Here is a 22,824-nt window from a genome sequence, read left to right as displayed (position 1 = left end):
TTAAAAAATTATTTTTCCTTAATAATTATTTTTTAATAAGTTTATTTTATTGTATTTCATTTTATTTTATCTTCTTTCTTTCTTTCTTTTTTGTCTCTCTTTTATTCTGATCTGTGTGGAGGACAGGGTCTTGGTGCTCCAGCCAGGCATAAGGGCTGTGCCTCTGAGGTGGGAGAGCCAAGTCCAGGACACTGGTCCACAAGAGACCTCCCAACTCCACATAATATCAAACAGAGAAAATCTCCCAGAGATCTCCATCTCAACACCAAGACCCAGCTCCATTCAATGACCAGCAAGCTACAGTGCTGGACACCATATGCGAAACAACTAGCAAGACAGGAACACGACCCCATCCATTAGCACAGAGGCTGCCTAAAATCATAATAAGGCCACAGACACACCAAAACACACCACCAGACATGGACCTGCCCAACAGAAAGACAAGATCCAGCCTCCTCCACCAGAACACAGGCACTAGTCCCCTCCACCAGGAAGCCTACACAACACACTGAGCCAACCTTAACCACTGGGGACAGACAACAAAAACAACAGGAACTATGAACCTGCAGCCTGCAAAAAGGAGACCCCAAACACAGTAAGTTAAGCAAAATGAGAAGACAGAGAAACACAGCAGATGAATGAGCAAGGCAAAAACCCACCAGACCTAACAAATGAAGAGGAAGTAGGCAATCTACCTGAAAAAGAATTCAGAATAATGATAGTAAAGATGATCCAAAATCTTGGAAATAGAATGGAGAAAATACAAGAAAAGTTCAACAAGGACCTAAAAGAACTAAAGAGCAAACAAACACTGATGAACAACACAATAAATGAAATTAAAAATTCTCTAGAAGGGATCAATAGCAGAATAACTGAGGCAGAAGAACGGATAAGTGACCTGGAAGATAAAATAGTGGAAATAACTACTGCAGAGCAGAATAAAGAAAAAAGAATGAAAAGAACTGAGGACAGTCTCAGAGACCTCTGGGACAACATTAAATGCACCAACAATCGAATTATAGGGGTCCCAGAAGAAGAAGAGAAAAAGAAAGGGACTGAGAAAATATTTGAAGAGATTATAGTTGAAAACTTCCCTAATATGGGAAAGAAAGTAGTTAATCGAGTCCAGGAAGCACAGAGAGTCCCATAGAGCATAAATCCAAGGAAAAACACGCCAAGACACATATTAATCAAACTATCAAAAATTAAATACAAAGAACAAATATTAGAAGCAGCAAGGGAAAAACAACAAATAACACATAAGGGAATCCCCATAAGGTTAAAAGCTGATCTTTCAGCAGAAACTCTGCAAGCCAGAAGAGAGTGACAGGACATATTTAAAGTGATGAAGAAGAAAAACCTACAACCAAGATTACTCTACCCAGCAAGGATCTCATTCAGATTTGATGGAGAAATTAAAACCTTTATAGACAAGCAAAAGCTAAGAGAATTCAGCACCACCAAATCAGCATTACAACAAATGCTAAAGGAAATTCTCTAGGCAGGAAACACAAGAGAAGGAAAAGACATACAATAATAAACCCAAAACAATTAAGAAAATGGTAATAGGAACATACATATCAATAATTACCTTAAATGTAAATGGATTAAATGCTCCAACCAAAAGACATAGATTGGCTGAGTGGATACAAAAACAAGACCCGTATATATGCTGTCTACAAGAGACCCACTTCAGACCTAGGGACACATACAGACTGAAACTGAAGGGATGGAAAAAGATATTCCATGCAAATGGAAATCAAAAGAAAGCTGGAGTGGCAATTCTCATATCAGACAAAATAGACTTTAAAACAAAGACTATTACAAGAGACAAAGAAGGACACTACATAATGATCAAGGGATCAATCCAAGAAGAAGATATAACAATTGTAAATATTTATGCACCCAGCATAGGAGCACCTCAATGCATAAGGCAAATACTAACAGCAATAAAAGGAGAAATCGACAGTAACACAATCATAGTAGAGGACTTTAACACCTCACTTTCACCAATGGACAGATCATCCCAAATGAAAATAAATAAGGAAACACTAGCTTTAAATGATACATTAAAAAAGATGGATGTAATTGATATTTATAGGACATTCCATCCAAAAACAACAGAATACACTTTCTTCTCAAGGGCTCATGGAACCCTCTCCAGGATAGATCATATCTTGGGTCACAAATCAAGCCTTGGTAAATTTAAGAACATTGAAATCATATCAAGTGTCTTTTCCAAACACAACGCGATGAGACTATATATCAATTGCAGGAAAAAATTTGTAAGAAATGCAAACACATGGAGGCTAAACAACACACTACTTAATAACCAAGAGATCACTGAAGAAATCAAAGAGGAAATCAAAAAATACCTAGAAACAAATGACAATGAAAACACGATGACCCAAAACCTATGGGATGCAGCAAAAGCAGTTCCAAGAGGGAAGTTTATAGCAATACAATCCTACCTTAAGAAACAAGAAACATCTCAAATAAACAACCTAACCTTACACCTAAAGCAATTAGAGAAAGAAGAGCAAAAAAACCCCCAAAGTTAGCAGAAGGAAAGAAATCATAAAGATCAGATCAGAAATAAATGAAAAAGAAATGAAGGAAACAATAGCAAAGATGAATAAAACTAAAAGCTTGTTCTTTGAGAAGATAAACAACATTGATAATCCATTAGCCAGACTCATCAAGAATAAAAGGAAGAAGACTCAAATCAGTAAAATTAGAAATGAAAAAGGAGAAGTAACCACTGACACTGCAGAAATACAAAGGATCATGAGAGATTACTACAAGCAACTCTATGCCAATAAAATGGACAACCTGGAAGAAATGGACAGATTCTTAGAAATGCACAACCTGCCGAGACTGAACCAGGAAGAAATAGAAAATATGAACAGACCAATCACAAGCACTGAAATTGAGACAGTGATTAAAAATCTTCCAACAAACAACAGCCCAGGACCAGATGGCTTCGCAGGCGAGTTCTATCAGACATTTAGAGAAGAGCTAACACCTGTCTTTCTCAAACTCTTCTAAAGCATAGCAGAGGGAGGAACACTCCTAAACTCATTCTACAAGGCCACTATCACCCTGATACTGATACCAGGCAAAGGTGTCACAAAGAAAGAAAACTACAGGCCAATATCACTGATGAACATAGATGCAAAAATCCTCAACAAAATACTAGCAAACAGAATCCAACAGCACATTAAAAGGATCATACACTATGATCAAGTGAGGTTTATCCCAGAAATGCAAGGATTCTTCAATATACACAAATCAATCAACGTGATACACCATATTAACAAATTGAAGAATAAAAACCATATGATCATCTCAATAGATGCAGACAAAGCTTTTGACAAAATTCAACACCCATTTATTTTCAAAGCCCTTCAGAAAGTAGGCATAGAGGGAACTTTCCTCAACATAATAAAGGCCATATATGACAAACCCACAGCCAACATCATCCTCAATGTTGAAAAACTGAAACCATTTCCACTAAGATCAGGAACAAGACAAGGTTGCCCACTCTTACCACTATTATTCAACATAGTTTTGGAAGTTTTATGCATAGCAATCAGAGACAAAAAAGAAATAAAAGGACTCCAACTTGGAAAAGAAGAAATAAAGCTGTCACTGTTTGCAGATGACATGATACTATACGTAAAGAATCCTAAAGATGCTACCGGAAAACTACTAGAGCTAATCAATGAATTTTGTGAAGTAGCAGGATACAAAATTAATGCACAGAAATCTCTTGCATTCCTATACACTAATGATGAAAAATCTGAAAATGAAATTAAGAAAACACTCCCATTTACCATTGCAACAAAAAGAATAAAATATCTAGGAATAAGCCTACCTAAGGAGACAAAAGACCTGTATGCAGAAAATTATAAGACACTGATGAAAGAAATTAAAGTTGATATAAATAGATGGAGAGGTATACCATGTTCTTGGATTGGAAGAATCAACATTGTGAAAATGACTCTACTACCCAAAGCAATCTACAGATTCATTGCAATTCTTATCAAACTACCACTGGCATTTTTCACAGAATTAGAACAAAACATTTCACAATTTGTATGGAAACACAAAAGACCCCGAATAGCCAAAGCAATCTTGAGAAAGAAAAATGGAGCTGGAGGAATCAGGCTCCCTGACTTCAGACTATACTACAAAGCTACAGTAATCAAGGCAGTATGGTACTGGCACAGAAAGACAGAAATATAGATCAATGGAACAGGATAGAAAGCCCAGAGATAAACCCACACACATATGGTCACCTTATCTTTGATAAAGGAGGCAAGAATATACAATGGAGAAAAGACAGCCTCTTCAATAAGTGGTGCTGGGAAAACTGGACAGCTACAAGTAAAAGAATGAAATTAGAACACTCCCTAACACCATACACAAAAATAAACTCAAAATGGATTAAAGACCTATATGTAAGGCCAGGCACCATCAAACTCTTAGAGGAAAACATAGGCAGAACACTCTATGACATAAATCACAGCAAGATCCTTTTTGACCCACCTCCTAGAGAAATGCAAATAACAACAAAAATAAACAAATGGGACCTAATGAAACTTAAAAGCTTTTTCACAGCAAAGCAAACCATAAAGAAGATGAAAAGACAGCCCTCAGAATGGGAGAAAATATTTGCAAATGAAGCAACTGACAAAGGATTAATGTCCAAAATTTACAAGCAGCTCATGCAGCTCAATATCAAAAAAAAAAAAAACCCAGTCCAAAAATATGCAGAAGACCTAAATCGACATTTCTCCAAAGAAGATATACAGATTGCCAACAAACACGTGAAAGAATGCTCAGCATCAGTAATCATTAGAGAAATGCAAATCAAAACTACAATGAGATATGATCTCACACCAGTTAGAATGGCCATCATCAAAAAATCCACAAACAATAAATGCTGGAGAGGGTGTGGAGAAAAGGGAACACTCTTGCACTGTTGGTGGGAATGTAAATTGATACAGCCACTATGGAGAACAGTATGGAGGTTCCTTAAAAAACTAAAAAAATCCTACCATACGACCCAGCGATCCCACTCCTGGGTATATACCCTGAGAAAACCATAATTCAAAAAGAGTAATGTACCAAACTGTCCATTTCAGCTCTATTTACAATAGCCAGGATATGGAAGCAACCTAAGTGTCCATGAACAGATGTATGTATAAAGAAGATGTGGCACATATATACAATGGAATATTACTCAGCCATAAAAATGAACGAAACTAAGTTATTTGTAGTGAGGTGGATGGACCTAGTGACTGTCATTCAGAGTGAAGTAAGTAAGAAAGAGAAAAACAAATATCGTATGCTAACACATATATATGGAATCTAAAAAAAAAAAAAAAATCCAGTGGCAGCTGATTGATTTAACAAAAAAAAAAAGCAGAACAGAGAGCCTGGAAATAAGCCCACACATCTATGGTCAATTAATCTACAACAAAGGAGGCAAGAGTATACAGTGAAGTAAAGACAATGTCTTCAACAAATCATGTTGAGAAAGCTGGACAGCTACATGTAAATCAATGAAATTAGAACATTCCCTAACACCATATACAAAAATAAATTCAAATGGTTTAAAGACTTAATATAAGGCATGACACTATGAAACTAGAAGAGAATATAGGCAGGACATTCTCGGAGATAAGTCATAGCAATGTTTTCTTAGATGAGTCTCCTAACGGAAGAATAAAGAAATAAAAACGAAAATAAACAAATGGGACCTAATCAAACTTAAAAGCTTTTGCACAGCAAAGGAAACTGTCAGCAAAATGAAAAGACAACATACAGAATGGGAGAAAATATTTGCAAACAGTGCGACCGACAAGGGGTTAATATCCAAAATATACAAACAGCTGATACAACTCAATAGTGAAAAAAATAACCTAATCAAAAAATGTGCAGAAGACCTAAATAGATATTTCTCCAAGGAAGACATACAGTTGACCAACAGGCACATGAAAAGATGATCGACATTGCTAATTATTAGAGAAATGCAAATCAAAACTACAACAAGGTATCACCTCACACTGGTCAGAGTGGCTATCATCAAAAAAAATCTACAAATAATAAATACTGGAGAGAATGTGGAGAAAAGGGAACCTTCCTACACTTTCGGTAGGAATGTAAATTGGTGTAGCCACTATGGAAAACAATATGCAGTTTCTTTAAAATCTAAAAATAGAGCTACCATATGATCCAGCAATCCCACTCCTGGGCATATATTCAGAAAAGATGAAAACTTTAATTTAAAAAGATACATGCACCCCAATGTTCATAGCAGCACTATTTACAATAGCTAAGACGTGGAAACAACCCAAGTACCTATCAACAGATGAATGGATAAAGGAGATGTGGTGTATATATACAGTGCAATATTACTCAGCCATAAAGAGAAAGAAATATTGCCATTTGCAGCAACATGGATGGACCTAGAGCTTATTATAGTTAGTGAAGTAAGTCAGACCGAGAAAGATAAATATGTGATATCACTTATATGTGGAATCTAAAAAATAATACAAATGAATCTATATACAGAACAGAAACTGACTCACAAATGTAGAAAACAAAGTTGTGGTTACCAAAGGGGAAAGGGGAAAGGGAGGAGGAGGGATAAGTTAGGAATATGGGATTAACAGATACAAACTACTATACTTAAAATAGATCAAGCAACAGATGTTTGCTGTGTAGCACAGGGAACTATATTCAATATCTTATAATAACCTATAATGGAAAATAATCTGAAAAAAAATACATAACTGAATCATTTTGCTGTATACCTGCAACTAACACAATATTATAAATCAGTTATACTTCAATTAAAAAAACATATATTCGCCTTATTTTGGATTCAAGGAAGACACTAGGGATTATTCAAGTATGGAAGACCACTTACCCCATATTGTGGTTTTTGAGTCCTTATGTTGTCTGCCTCTTAATGTGTGTTAAGTTTTGTTTATAAATTGACTATTAGGTAGCTTCCCAAGCAATTAGTTGCCACCTCTCAATTTCTTGCTATTTTCAATTTATCAGACTCAATAAATCTTTTTTCTTAGTCTTAAAGTTTTGTTATATGGAAATCAGACAATCAGGATTACTGAAAATCTGAAGGCTTGTTTAGGAATAACCAGCACAGGCTTTCATTTTGGCTCCTAAAGGCTGTAGGTTGTTCCTAGTCTTTGGCTAAATTCTGGAAAGATGGGTTGCTTAGTAAGAGAGTGCCATATAACTGACTTGTTATGTGTATTTGGTTACAATGTGTATTGAGATATAATAATTAATATTTCCCTAATTCTAAAAATATTAATGCATAAATGTACATAGTAGAAATGAATAAAAGGAAACTTGTGACCTGAATACATCTTTTTTCAACTGTGACTGAAATAAGTAGGACAGATAAGATTTGGAGGAAATCTCAGGTACAAAGTTTCTGGATTGGTTCCTGGACCATAAAAAAAAAGTGATAATTATAGAAAAACTGATGATGCTTAAATAGGATCTTAGCTTAGTTAATCAGTGTTAACTTCCTAGTTTTAATAAGCATATTTGTTGTATAAGATGTTAACATTAAGGGGAGCTAAATGAAGAGTAGGTAGAACTCTATACTATTTTTCATAAGTCTAATATTATTTCAAAATAAAAAGCTTAAAAAGCATAATGAGAACTCTCCAGGAGAGAGTTTGAAACTTAAAGCATGATTTTAAAAACTTAATGAGTTAATAAAGTGACTTAAAGTAAGAATGTGTATGATGAGTATCACACTAGCATCCTGGAAGATTAAATGGAAATTGTATCTCAAAACACAGGCAAAATTACAAAAAAATTGGAACCCTGAGTGAAAAAAATAAATGATTTGGAAGACATATCCAGGACACAAAATATGTTATTAATTAGTATTCTAGAAAAAGGAAACATAACAGTTGAAGTATAAATAATAAAAAATAAATAATAGAAGAAAAATACCCTGAGCTAGAGAATGGTTAGCCTTTAGACTGACTCATCAAGTCTGTAGAAGAATTAATGGTGGGGAAAACACACATGCATCTAAATATACCCCATCAAAATTTCCTGAACTCTAAGAATATAAGTAAGTATTGCAAGATTCTAGATAAAGGGACTAATGGTTATTTTCATTAGAAAGGAAAACAAACTAGCATATGAATTCTCAATAGCAATGCTGGAAACTAGAATTTAGTGAAATAACATATGTCGGCTACTTAGAGGAAATGACTCCATTCTAAGAACCTATAACCAGAATATACTGATATTTTATTCATCTGAAAATAAAAGGATATATCAGGCCTGTAAGGATTTTGAGAGCATGCCCCACTAAAGGGAGTTTAAATCAAAACAGCAGTTGAGATAGGGAATGATGAAGACTACAAAAAATTGTGATAAACAATGATATTCATATATGATATATATACACATACATATATCAAAATTCACTGGAGGGGGTGATGAAAATGTGAGTAGGAATTGCATTATGAGTGTGTTTTAAACTTCTTTAATCAAAGTCCTATTATGTCGGGAGATACTTGTGAGCAAATGAAGTTAGAAGAGTAAAAAAAATGAGTCTAAAATACATTTAATTAAGGATTACAAAATTCCTCACAGGTATTATTCGGAAACATTATATTTGCAATGATTATAGTTTTGAAAAGGTTGTTTATTTATTACTTGCATGTGGCCTTACTATTTTCAGCTTCCTGAACTATCAGTTTTACCTTTTATATTTTATTTTCTTTAAGACTTTCTTGATTGAATTTCTGTATTTTTGTTGATTTCTTGAAAAGCTAATGGTGTGTGGTTTTTTGCCCATAGTTCTCAATTAGCATGGATTATAGAAAAAAATGATTTTTTAATACTTGCTGTTCACATAAAATAAAGGCAGAAGATTTTTAACCCTATAGAGAGCCTCTGTTGCCACATGACCGTGACCACCTCCATCTCCCCCTCAACAGTGATAGATGAAATAGTTCCAGAGAGTTAAGTGGAATTAACTTTTTGTAGCAAAGTTTAGGATATTGTTATTTTAGTTTTCCTGAAGGCCAAAAAGATCATTTACCCCCAAAAAGGTAAATACGCAGCTACCTCATTGGTGAAACTGGGCCCAATCTGTGGTTCATCTCTAGTTTTGCTCTTACCCTATAAAAATCTGATAGCTAGAATCTGATTCTGGCACAGTTGTTGCCCACATGATTACAACCATTTCCATTTTGGAGACATAGAAAGACCTCAGTGGAGGCCTAATTAACCCTGGGATGGAAAATGCCATCTGGAGTTCATGGACAACCAACGCAGAGCATTTAGCAAACTTGATTAAAGACCACGGTAAAGTTTCCTTTCTATGAAGCAAAACGAAGCAAAGCAAAAATTAAGTTCACATCTATAAGTTCAGTAGTTCACTTGATACATCAGTAAATAAAGAAACAAGACTTTGATTCTTGGATGTTTGCATAGCCTCTAGGTTTTACTTTTTTTTCCTAAGGCAACAACTTTAAATTTATGAATTTAATTAAGTATTAATTCAACAAACACTTACTGGACACCTCCCATGAACCTGATACTAATTGGGATGAGGTATCATTTGTTGCAATATGGGGAAATACAGTGGTGGGCATGTCAGAGATCGGGAAGGGATAGGTTCACATGCCTGAGCAATATGGGCTTATTTTCCTTTCTTTCTTTTTATTGTATTTTCAGAAATGTATTCATTGTTTAAGATTCACCCAGCAAGCAACACCTAAAAACTGCCCTCATGCCCACAGCCACATGTACACCTCCGCACTTACCACCACAAGCCTGATGGTCTCCATCCTATGAATTTATATACAGATAGAAGCATAAAATTTTTATATTTGTGATCATACTGTATGAATTGTTCTGTTTGATTTAATGATAAGCGTACTGGTGATAATTCTATAGGTCTTATTCATCCTCTACATATAGGTCTTATTCATCCTTTAAAAATGAAACTATGATAGGATGCTTTTTTGATGGGCATTTATTTCTGTTTTGTTTTCCTATAATGTACATCACTGTAAATATATCTTTGTGCACACATGCGAATATTTTTAAAGAATAGATTCCTATTAGTGGACTTGTTAAGTGAAAAGATGTTGTTCATTTAACATTTTGAGGGGTCTTGTCAAATTGGTTTCAAACAGGCTTTACCAGTTTACACTTCTATCTATGGTGTATGAAAAAGCTGGTGTCTTGCATCCTTGCCAATGCATTATACAGTATTATTCAGTCTAACGGAAATACAAATTGTTTCAATTTGTATTTCCTTGATTATTCAGAGGTCTTTTTTGCTTTCTTGGACCATTCACATTTCATCTTCTTTGAGTTGCTTGTTCATATCCTTTTATTATTTCTCCATCCAGTTTTCTTTTCTTTTTCTCATATCAAATTCTTAGACCTTTTTAAAAAACATATTCCTCAATATTAACCTTTTGTCTGTTAAATATGGCACTCATCTTTTGGATTTTGGTCCTTATGGATGTCTTGTAATGCTATAAGATAAAATCAGTTGTCTTTTCCTTTATGGCTGTTGGGTTTAGGCAATTGTTTAGGAAAACCTTCTCCATCTTAAGGTCATAAAACTATATCTCCTTTATTTTCTTCTTACGTCTAGTGAGTTGTGTTTTTAAAGACTAGTTAGGTCAGCTACGTAAAGAAGGTTTAGAAAGCTTTTCTGAACATTTATTTGAAGCAAGTTTCCTTGTTTTTAGAAATTGAACAAGAAAGAAAGAGAGTACCTTGTCATTTTAGCTTCTTGAGGACATAGTCTGTGTCATATCCATTACTACGTTTAAGTTTGAACTAATGTTCCCTCTTCTTACCAATTTCCTCTTCCAGTCTGCTGGGAATTGAGGTTTCTCTAGTTAGTTATCTGAAAGATTTCATCCTTCTCGCATTTTCTGACTTCTCCTGAAGATTGTGAGACCATGATCCTCTTTAAACCTTCGAGAATGAAGGCTGCTTCCTAGGAAAATCCACAGTCCCTTCAGGGGAAAAAAAAATGAGAAAAAGAAAACATCATAAGGGCCTCCTAAGGACTATAAGTCTAAGACATACAAACATAAGATATTTTCTTTGCTACTTGTTAAAGAGAGGGACAAAAGTGAAGTGAAAGACCCTTCCTTGCCCCGTTTTAGTGAATCCAAGCAAAACTAACTTCTCTACCCCTCCCTCTGAGTGGAGATCTAATTAAAAAAAGTCAACACTCAGGCATGCTAAAGTAGCAAGTGGCACCCCATCAATTATGTCAGAATTTACTACCTGTAGGTAAAGCTCATTTTTAAAATTGTTGTTCTCCAAAGTCCTGATCTTGGGATAAGCAAAATACTAAAATCTAGAACAGGAAATATAAGAGTCCTTTATCTTGGAACTCTACTTAATAACCTAGAAAAATCTTTTTGATTAATCTCATTTCAATGGCTTAGTACACTTCATATAATTTATCTTCAAGAACAAAGTGTTCTGTTTTCTGCATCTTTTTTTCCATCATCTATGGGGCCACCAAAATAAAGGGGGAAAAAAAGAAACTGTTTTAGCAAAGTATTTAATAAATTTAAACAAAAACATGACCTTTATCTTGTCTAAAGACACAAACAAACAAGAAACTCCATGAAGAAATTAGTTCTTCATGTAAGAATGGGAAATCGTCAGGAATATTGCATTCTCCTGATTTAATACCCAATTCTGAGCTCCCCTAGACAACCATTCATGAGACAGCTTTGTGCATTGGCTCAGCTTTCATAAGAGGGCCTCTGACTCCCCTGGTCTCTCTTTAAAAGTGAGCATTGAAGTAAGTCTGATCCTGGTGCTTCAGTCACTTGTCAATATCAAATGAGACCCCCTGCCACCTACACAGTGTCTGCCTTGTGCTATGTCTTCCTGACTGCTGAGTCCTTTAAGCCATTTGCTTCAAACAGCTGAACCACATGCTGTGGGCTGGTTGCAGAGTGCACTTTTGCTGCCAACCCTCAAGACTAAGAGCATATACTTCCCAAATTGTCCCAGATAACCTCTTAAAAAAGGCTTTAGTCCCATCATGCTGTATTTGTCTGAACTACTGAAGGGTGATGGAGCTAACACACTACAGAGAAATTAATTAATGGTCACAAGTAACCATTACGAGTCATCTTCAGAGAATGCTTTAGTCTTAGTTCCTTTACACTGTCTGTTAGAATCATATGATGACAGTGATTTTTAACTGTAGAATTCAGTACAACATATACCTGATCTATTACTTATATGTAAGAGAAATCTGCATTCCACAATTAAAATAATAATGCCACAGCTCATTTTTCTCCTGAGATTCTTCTTGGGTATTTATTGAATCATGATACTGTTAGGATTTTTAAGCCATTTAGAAAGAGGCTCAGAGAAAAAAATTTTGAATCCTCAGGTTCCCTAAAATACATAGATAATAGTCACTCATGTCACTTAGGAGATTTATTCCTCTAATTTTATGTAATGTTGCCTTGGCACTATTCATCTTAAATTGATACTTCCATTTTAGCATTCAGTTTTGTTTGGGGATTTATTTCTCTCATCAGTTTTTAACAACTTTCTTGAGATACAATTCATATACTATACAATTCACCCATTCCAAGTGTACAAATCAATGATTTTTAGTATTTTCACAGAGTTATATGACTATTACCACAATCTAATTTTAAAATATTTTTATCACATCAGTAAGAAACACTGTATCCATTAATAATGAATCCCCATTTACTGCCCCTTCCTCACCCCCGGCATAAGACAACCACTAATGTTACTTTTTGTTTATAGCTTTGCCTATTCTGGACATTTCCAATAGATAGAATCATACAACATGTGGTCTTTTGTGACTGGTTTTCTTTCACATATTTCAAGGTTCCTCCATGTTGTAGCATGTATCAGTACTTCATTTCTTTTTACTGATGAATAATATTCCATTGTAATAATATACCACATTTTATTTATACACTCACCAGTTGATAGACATTTGAATTCTTTCCAATTTTTAGCTATTATAAATAATGCTGCTATAAACATTCATGTGCAAGTTTTTGTGTAGATGTATATTTTCATTTCTCTTGACTATATACCTAGGAGTGGAATTGCTGGGTAATATGGTAACTTTACATTTAGTATTTTAAGGCACTTCCAAACTGTTTTCCAAAGCTGCTGTACCACTTTACATTCCCACCAACAGTGTATGAGTGTTCGAATTTCACCACGTCCTCTTCAACACTTGTTATTATATGTCTTTCTGATTAAAGGCATCCTAGCGGTTATGAAGTGGTATCTAATTGTAGTTTGGATTTACATTTTCCTAGTGACTAATGACGTTGTGTATTTATTTTCATGTGCTTATTTATCACTATTATGTCTTCTTTGGAGAAATGTCTGTTCAGAGACTTTGCCTTTGGGTTATTTATTCTTTTCATTATTGAGTTGAAAGAGTTCTTTATATTTTGGATACAAGTCCCACACATCTATGATTTGCAAATATTTGCTCCCACTCTGTAAATTGTCTTTTTACTCTCCTTTTGGTGTTCTATGAAGCAAAAAATTTTGATGAAATCCAATGTAGCTATTTTTTTTCTTCTGTAGCTTATGCTTTTAGTGTCATGTCTAAGAAACTATTACTTAACCCAAGATCATAGTGACTCACCCATATGCTTTCTTTTCAGAGTTTTATAGTTTTTGTTCTCACACTTAAGTCTTTGATCCACTTGAGTTAATTGTTATGTATGGTATAAGGAAGAAGTCCAAGTTTGCTTTTTACATGTGAATATACAGTTTTCCTAGTATCATGTGTTGAAAAGACTATCTTTGTTCCCATTGAATTATCTTGGCACCCTGTCAAAAGTCAATTGACTGTAAATGTAAAGGTTTATTTCTGGACTCTCAATTCTGTTCCATTAATCTATATATCTATCCTATTCCATTATACATTATCTTGATTACTATAGCTTTATAGTAAGTTTTTATTCAGCAAGTTTGAGTCCTTCAACTTTGTTCTTCTTTTACAGGATTGTTTTGACTATTCTGTGCTACCTGTATCTCCATTTGAATTTTAGGATCAGTTTGTCAAGTTCTCCAAAAATATCATCTAGGATTTTGATAAAGATTTGAGAGAATCTATAGATCAATTTGGGGAGTATTGACCATATTAAATCTTCTGATTCATTAATATGGGATGTATGTCCATTTATTTAGGTCTTCCTTAATTTCTTTCAAAAATATTTTTTAGTTCGTGTATAAGTTTCACATTTCTGTTGATATATTCTTAATCTTTTTTTTATTGTATTGCACATGAAACTGTTTTTTAATTTCATATTGAAATTGCTCATTGCTAGTGTAGGGAAATACAATTGACATTTTTTGGGGTTACAATTGACATTTTAAATATTAATCTTGTATCCAGAAATCTGCTGTATTTGTCTATTAGTTCTAATATATTGTAGTGGATTCTTTAGGATTTTCTAAATACAAAATCATGTCATTGGTGAATAGAGATAGTTCAATAGATATGTCAAGAGAGTTTTTGGAATGTTGGGACAGGGGTGATCTGCTTCCCTCTGGATAGCATGGTTGTGGATATGAAGCCTAGAACTGCTACAGGCATTTTTCCCACCATAAGGTAAATTAGTCTGACCAACATATATGAAGGAGGGCAATGACAAGAAAGTTGCTGGAACCCTGATGATGTCTTAACCTCTGAAACAAACAGCATTGAAGTCTTCCCTAATTATGATATTTTCAGTTACAAGAGCCAAGAAATACCCCTTGTTAAGAGAACTTGACTTGTGAACAAAAATAGCCAGTAGTTTTGACTAATTAAAACAGTTTTGAGAAGCACTCCTTCTAAGGAACAAGGGTAAAACACTGTGTCAAATAGTGTGTTTTGTCATTATATTTGTGTAGTATATATCTGTTGTGTTTTTCTCTGTTATATTGTATCATGTATGTCATTTTGTAGCATATGGATAGAAATAATAGAGAAAAAGTGCTACTAAATTTATAGCTAAAAAATAAAACATCAACAACACAGAATAAAAGTCATTTTTAAGAAAAATCTGGCTTATTGGATGAGGATGAATATGTGAAACTTCAAAATTTATCAGCATTTAGAGTGTTCTGTTGCTGATGACATTATGTTTAATTCTACTTAGAAAAGCACGCTTTTCACCTATATATGAGTGGGCACCAGCTCTCTCCTTGCCCTAAAGCAATTATTTGGGAGTAGGAATTTACAAATAGTTCCAGAAAGGGAAATAGTAATATAAAGATAAACAAAGGATGATTAATTGATTTCCTGAGCCTGTTTGGCAAGAGGTAGAAAAGAAAAAGGAAAACATAGAGGGTTGATGAATAACATATGGGGATGAAATTAACAGGAAAAGAGAAAAAAGAGCTAATTCATCATGGATCCTAATCCTGTAAGAGAAGAGAAAATAATGATGGGAAAATACATTGGATTTCAGAGGGAAAACAAACTTCGAGAACTTTTGTAGCATCATTATGTTTGAGCACTGAGCCACCATGAAACTTCGGGGATCACCAAGTGGAAGCTTTGACCTCCATATTTAGGAATGGTTTTGCATATCCTTGATCCCACTTTTGATAACTCTCGACTCCTGCTGTAAGACACACTGGTTTATCTCTGCCTGTGGCATAGAGCCCCACCTCCTTTCTCTGGTTCCCTGCTCACTCTTTGGCACAAAGGGAGATGCAGTGAGAAGACAACTCTGCCAGAGCACAAGAGCCGAGAGCCAGGCTGGATCCCTGCAGGACTGCAGGAGAGTTCCTCTAAGCCACAGGACAAAGAGCTTGAGCCTCTTTCTTCTCACTTATTACATAAAAAGACAAAATGGACTCTGTTAGTGCTAATAAGTAGTCTTCAATGGCCTTCAGCTTTTACTATGGACATTGGCAAAAATGAGAAATGCCCCGGCTGCCAGCAAAGTCAGCAGAAGACTGTGTCTGAATAGAGTAGAATCTTTATTTTTTAAATACTTTTTAATTGGGCACCTTGGACCTGCATGCATACAGCACTGCCATTTCATCCACACTTGTATTAGATCCTCAAGAATTATTCTGTTGATCAAATGAAGTTAACGAAAGGGGAGTAGTTAAGAATCTCAGAATCCCAATCAAGCCAGCGAGGATATGTTCATGAGGTCATTCAAAGGCAGTGAATGGTAATGATAAGCCACTGCTGTCCATTCCTTGACTATTAGTGGAGTACCAGACTGTATGAGTTGATAGAGTCAATAGGTAATTTTTCTGCTATGGAGGAAAGGCTAGAAGAGTGTTAAACAGACTTATCAGACAGACTCAGAAGAATGTACTTGAAGTCTGGCTTTTTCTTGCTACTCACCAGCTGTGTGACCTGGGGTAGCCCACATCTCAGGATTATCCTTACCTGTAAAGTAGAGATGATCATAAAAACTTCCCTACCTTGCATAAGGGTTCTTGAGAGATGCAAATAAAGTAACACATGAGAAACTGCTTTATAAACTAGAATGTGCTATCCACTAAGTCTCTTTTATGACTTTCTATTTAGATTCAGATGTGTGTTTCTAGTTGCCAAGGGATATTTTTTTATGTAATCCATAGACTATTTTAAAAAGACTTATAGTCAATAATTTCAACCTGTTCACCTATTTAATTGTGTAACATAGTTCAATTCTGCTAACAAAACTAGTATAAGTTCTATCTTTTTTTTTTTTTTTTTTTGCTGGCACTACTGAGACTTTTATAGATATGCTAATTAGCTGAGAAATGGTAGGAGGCAAGGATGAGGGTAAAACAAATTTGGAAAATTTAATGATGTTAATGAATAGGCCCTAACAGGATAATTAATCCTTGAATAATGGTGGTATTACTTAACAAGACTATCATCAATAAGCTCATTCAGGTCTTGATACTTTCTAGTAATAATGTGGAAGCAAAAGAATACGTGTAACAATGATATTCTAAAATGTACATTTCTTATGAAGTTAGGACCACAATACGTGGTTTAAGAAGAAGTGTTTTTCATGAGACATGTCGGGAAGCAAGGAGTGACTCTGACATTATCCCAAGTCCCCATTTGCACTGACTGCTAAGCAAACTGAGTTCAGAGAGGCTGTGTCTTGTCACAACCCCTGTGGTTGGCACCACCGAATAATTTACTCAACCAGGCAAAGAAAAAAGAAAATTCCAGAAAAACATTTACTGTGTAGGTCAAAGTATCCCTCAGAGCACTCAGTGTGGGAAACATGCCCTGGACCCCTGCATCAGCTGTTCTGACTGCCTTTGCAGATAGATCAGAAACATCCAAATTCAAGAGTCCTGCATTTTTAAGGAACAGAGAGAGCACAGACTAATAATTCCTTTGAAAAAGAGAATTATTTTTTAGAAAAACCATTGGCATAACATAAATCTGCATAAAGTGAGGGATCGAGTGCAAACAACCTAAAGCTTTTTTCCCAAGCCCCTGTGGTCTGGGAAAACCATTCTTCCAAGACTGTTGTTAAGTGTTTGTGGGGTGCTTTGGGGGTGTTATGTGTATGTGCCTGTCCACAGTTTGAAATACAACAAATGTGGAAAAGCAATCTTTCTAATCCATAAGAAAAAAAAAAACAGGTAATTTTTACAAGAATGTGACACTGGAAATAAAGGTATTTAACTGATAGTATTTGAAATGTATTTTGTGGATGAGTATGACCTCTGGTGTTAAACTAGAGAAATTCCAGCACTTATATATCTTAATGACAGAAAGAGAAGCAAATGCAATTTTCCAAGAGCTTATTATTGGAGGTTACAGGCCCTTGTATTGTGACCTTTCTTTCAATCTTTCGTCATTCTCTCCCTCTCTCCTTCCCTCCTCACTCTCACAAATATAAATGAGTATTTACTATGTGCTAAGTACTATCCACATGGAAGAATATTGTCTTTGTTGTTCTAACTGCTTAACTTTACATGTCCCATCTATAATCCTATATATGGGGAAAAAAGCAAAATTATGGTATGCTATATGAAAAGTTTACATATAAGCTTAAAATCCATTTGTTAATTTTATAAAGAAAAGAGGATTGATGAAAAGAAGAACTTCTTAAAAGTGCCCCTGTCATAACCCAATAGTGTAAAATGCCCCAAACAATAAAGTTATGAGGATTCAGGCTAAAAGTAAAACAAAGTTGTTGGGGCATCTTGTCGCTTTTCATCACCATACTAATAGTGGAATATTGTACTCTCCAAATACAGACATTTATTAGCAAGAAGATTTTTTGAATGTGTGTGATCAGATAATTCCCTGAAACAGAAAGATGATAAATATCTGACTGACTTGCTCTCCTCTTTCTCCATCACAGTGGGTTTTACATTACTATATTATTTGATGAGCTTTTGTAAGGCACTGTCTAGGTGGAAGCACTGGTAATCTGAGTTTTGGTATTCTGACAATTCCTCATTTTGTTTGCCAAACCTCCATTTCTTTCTTACCTTGTGCACCCTTTCCTCCCCTGATCTCCCTCTGTGAGCAGTGGTAACTCCATCACTGTCATAAATCTCAGCAAACACTCTTTGTTTCTACATGACTAAAGGCACTGCACCTAATCTGGTACTAAGGCATAGAGATATACATGGCAAAAGATACAATAATTTTTCCCCCGTTATTTTATCTATGGAACTTCTTTGAAGCTTTGAATTTGCTATTTGAGAAAGTCAGTTTGACAATAGAAGATGTAGCCATTACTTTTTTTTTGTTTTTTGCAGTCATTACTTTTTTAAATGACATTTTAATAACTTTAGAACCTTATATCTAATTTCATGCTGGTAACAATTATTGTGATATTTGGAGAGGGGATTGATGTAGTCTTTCAACAAAATTTACCAAAGGCTAATGGAAGTATTAATTTACCATGATAAATGTATTTGATGTATTTAGGTTTGGAAGGATGAGTCAAACTTTTTCACTTAGTCAGCTATGTGTAACAATGAGAAGAAGCTCGTATAATTTGTTATAAAGTGAAAATGAATGTATTATGGATTTTGTGCTTTAGTTGAATTTTGTTTCACACCAGAAGGTGAAAATTTTTTAATTTGGAAGCTTTCATTGTAATTTCAAATTACTCATTAGAATTGTTTTTAATAGTCATGTTCACCACACAATTCATGCAGATCTACTCTGCTACCACAAAGATTTTATGATCAAAATTCTAAACAAGTTTTATTAAATTACCAAAAATCATAATGGAATATAAAAATAAAATGCTGTCTCCAGTTTTTAGCCATTCAAATTCTATTTTTGACCAAGACTACAGAGAAACGCAAGTTCTATGGGACTAAAAGCAACCCTCTCCCTTTTTTTCTTCTGGATCTGTTTACTTGCATGCACAAAAAATTAAAATTGTTTAACTCATATCCAAAGGATATCTTAAAATGAATTATTTACTCCAAGGCACTGAAAACGCAAACTCTCCCTTACGAGCGGGTACCTGGTAAGCAACTTCAGGGTAGCTGCCGAGTAGAATATCAAGAAATTGGATCCAGCTGAGAATTCCAATTACCTAATGAGGGTGATCCGCTTTCACTTTAATTTCTAACTCTTTATAACGTCTATCATAAAAATCATGCTTTAAAATCACGATTTAATAGGGAAACAAATATTCAACTGGTCAATGTATTTCACTCCCTTTTCTGGAGACGGGAATCTCAACTTACAAAGAAATACAAACGATATAGACTTAAGATGGAGCAGTAACAACGAACCCTTGAAAGGGTCCCCTACTGCTTTGTTAGTATATCGCCCAAAAGAAGGACACATCACAGGAAATTTGTGAGACACAAAGCGTAATTTTTATTAGTTTATTAGCAAATAAATAAATATTACACCTAACTCTAGCAAAACTCCAGCACTGTCCCCAGGCAGCTATTATTCAGTCCGAGTTATTATTAATAATTTCCTAGCCAGGCTATGACTGCCGGTGTGAATCAGCCCGCGCCAGGCCCCTCTCCATCCGCCGCCGCCGCTGCAGTCAGGGCTTGGCACAGAAGACGGTAGGTGTTTGCGCCTCAGTGATCCGCCTTTGCTTTGTGTCTGTGCTGCAGGTGTGGAGGAGGAAGAGGAACAGAAGACAAGCTGGTGGCCGGCAGTCGCTGAGCATTCCCCAGACCCTCGAGCAAGCCTCTTCTCCAAGGCAGGAAAAGCCCGCGGACCTACCCACTGGGGCGGCCAGAGGGCCTGAGCGCCGTAGCCCAGGACCTGGCGGCCGGGGGCGCCAACCCCTCATGTTCCACAGAAGGCGCAAATGTGAGCAGGCAGTGGCGGGGAAAGCCCTCCTCCCCCGCCAGGGGGACCCGGGAAGCCCGCGCGGGCTCCTCCCGCGGACCGAGGGGATCCCCTCCTCCGGCCCCGCCCCCATCCTCCCCAGGCCCAGGCGCCAAGGCGGTTAACCCTACCCGCGCCGCATCGTATTAGGGCGAGAGCACCGCGCAGCCAATCCCGACTCCCCGGCGCCAGAGACCAGCGGCGTGGGGAAGATCGGTGAGCCGGGCCCGTTCGGATCTCGCAGCGGCCAAACAGGGGCTCAGGCCCCGGGGTTCTCACTAAGCCGTGCTGCACTGGCTTAGCTAGTCGTCAAACTTTTTCTCTCCAAAGCGGGTGCCCCCGCAGTTATTTGGCGGGCAGCCGGCAGCCCACTCTTAGCGGGACAATTAGGGAGAAGTGGGCGTGGGGCGAGGAGGTTGCAGTTCTGCAGCTCTAAGAGGCGTGCATGCCGGTGGAGGAGTGGCCCGGGTTCCGCACTGTTCCCTCGCCTGACCCCCTGGCTGGGGTGGCTCAACGTGCTGCAGTGCCCGGTGCAGGGGTTCTAGACTGCGCGTCCGGCACTAGTTAGGGGGGTGGTGGCACGGGAAGTGGGGGACGCCTGTTTTTTCCTCCTCCCTCTGCAGACCCGCTGCACTACCTGGGGGCTCCCCATCCCTGCTGGTGCTCACGGGTGCTCTCAATCAGCAGGTGGAACCCCCGCCTTCACCCTGTCCTGGCCTGCGCCTCCGAGGGTTTTCATCCTGCAGATTCCACCCCCCCCCCCATCTCTCTCTCTCTCTCTTTCTCTTTCACACACGCTCCCCTAAACCGCGCGCGCCGCAAACTCAGTCTCGGTCCCCGCAGGTGATGTCATGCCCATTGTTTTGGTGAGCCCAACCAATCGGACGCGCCGCCTGGATTCTACCGGAGCCGGCATGGGCCCTTCCTCGCACCAGCAGCAGGAGTCTCCGCTCCCTACCATAACGCATTGCGCAGGGTGCACCACCGCCTGGTCTCCCTGCAGCTTTAACAGCCCTGACATGGAAACCCCATTGCAGTTCCAGCGCGGCTTCTTCTCGGAGCAGCCGCCACCGCCACCGCGCTCCTCACACCTGCATTGCCAGCAGCAGCAGCAGAGCCAGGACAAGCCGTGCCCGCCCTTCGCGCCCCTCCCGCACCCTCACCACCCCCCGCACCTCGCGCACCAGCAGCAGGGCAGCGGCGGCAGCAGCCCATGCCTCCGGTGCAACAGCTGCGCCTCCTCCGGTGCCCCGGGGGCGGGGGCGGGGGATAACCTGTCCCTGCTGCTCCGCACCTCCTCGCCCGGCGGCGCCTTCCGGACCCGTACCTCCTCGCCGCTGTCAGGCTCGTCGTGCTGCTGCTGCTGCTCGTCGCGCCGGGGCAGCCAGCTCAATGTGAGCGAGCTGACGCCGTCCAGCCATGCCAGTGCGCTCCGGCAGCAGTACGCGCAGCAGCCGGCGTCCGCCTCCCAGTACCACCAGTGCCACAGCCTGCAGCCCGCCGCCAGCCCCACGGGCAGCCTCGGCAGCCTGGGCTCCGGGCCCCCGCTCTCGCACCACCACCACCACCACCACCACCCGCACCCGGCGCACCACCAGCACAACCAGCCCCAGGCGCGCCGCGAGAGCAACCCCTTCACCGAAATAGCCATGAGCAGCTGTAGGTACAACGGGGGCGTCATGCGGCCGCTCAGCAACTTGAGCGCGTCCCGCCGGAACCTGCACGAGATGGACTCCGAGGCACAGCCCCTACAGCCCCCGGCGTCTGTCGGAGGAGGTGGCGGCGCGTCCTCCCCGTCTGCAGCCGCGGCCGCCGCCGCTTCGTCCTCAGCCCCGGAGATCGTGGTATCTAAGCCGGAGCACAACAACTCCAATAATCTGGCGCTCTACGGAGCCGGCGGAGGAGGCACCGCTGGAGGCGGCGGCGGCGGTGGCGGCGGCAGCGGGCATGGCAGCAGCGGTGGCACCAAGTCCAGCAAAAAGAAGAACCAGAACATCGGCTACAAGCTGGGCCACCGGCGCGCCCTGTTCGAGAAGCGCAAGCGGCTCAGCGACTACGCGCTCATTTTCGGCATGTTCGGCATCGTGGTCATGGTCATCGAGACCGAGCTGTCGTGGGGCGCCTACGACAAGGTAAGTGCTCGAGCCCTTTGCTCACCGTCCCCGGACCGCAGAGCCGGGCACCGGGTGGTTGGGATGGGCGCTGGTGGGAACTCTCTGCCTGCCAGTTCCGGAGCTTTTCCCGGACAATCGGAGGTGTTCGCCGGGACGGCGAGCACCGCTGAGACTCGCTTCCCTAATCCGCAAGGCAACTCTGGAGAGGAAGCTTTTCCGCGCGCAAAGTTCTGGAGGCAGTGAATGCCCAGCGCGTTTGGGCACGTTAAAGAAGTGATTTCAGGAGTCGGTGAGGAAAGCATGCTCTGTTCCTCTCCTGGTGCTCACGATGTCGGAGGCCCC

General features: G+C 38.8%; 1 protein-coding gene and 1 long non-coding RNA gene across 4 annotated transcripts in view; both read left to right on the top strand.

Annotated features, from left to right (window-relative positions):
* LOC309657870 overlaps window positions 1–22,824 on the top strand; it is an 849,451-nt gene that overhangs the window by 169,066 nt on the left and 657,561 nt on the right. The window lies entirely within an intron of this gene.
* Window positions 1–22,824, top strand: part of KCNN2 (potassium calcium-activated channel subfamily N member 2) — a 324,148-nt gene that overhangs the window by 127,940 nt on the left and 173,384 nt on the right. For 2 of the 3 annotated variants that reach the window (XR_014261908.1, XM_082455744.1), the window contains exons 1-2: window positions 20,138–20,350; window positions 21,212–22,500. Coding sequence is in view for 2 of the 3 variants with exons in the window: in XM_082455744.1 (XP_082311870.1) it covers window positions 20,329–20,350; window positions 21,212–22,500 (1,311 nt within the window). In the remaining variant the exon portion in view is untranslated. Of the gene's footprint in view, window positions 1–20,137; window positions 20,351–21,211; window positions 22,501–22,824 lie in introns of those variants that run through there. The other variant, XM_082455743.1, reaches the window with a different exon arrangement.

This window comes from Balaenoptera physalus, assembly GCF_965194825.1.
Source record: "Balaenoptera physalus genome assembly, chromosome: 3".
Taxonomy (NCBI): Eukaryota; Metazoa; Chordata; class Mammalia; order Artiodactyla; family Balaenopteridae; genus Balaenoptera; species Balaenoptera physalus.
The sequence above is the reverse complement of the archived record's forward strand: the minus strand, read 5'-3'. Positions and strand labels throughout refer to the sequence as shown.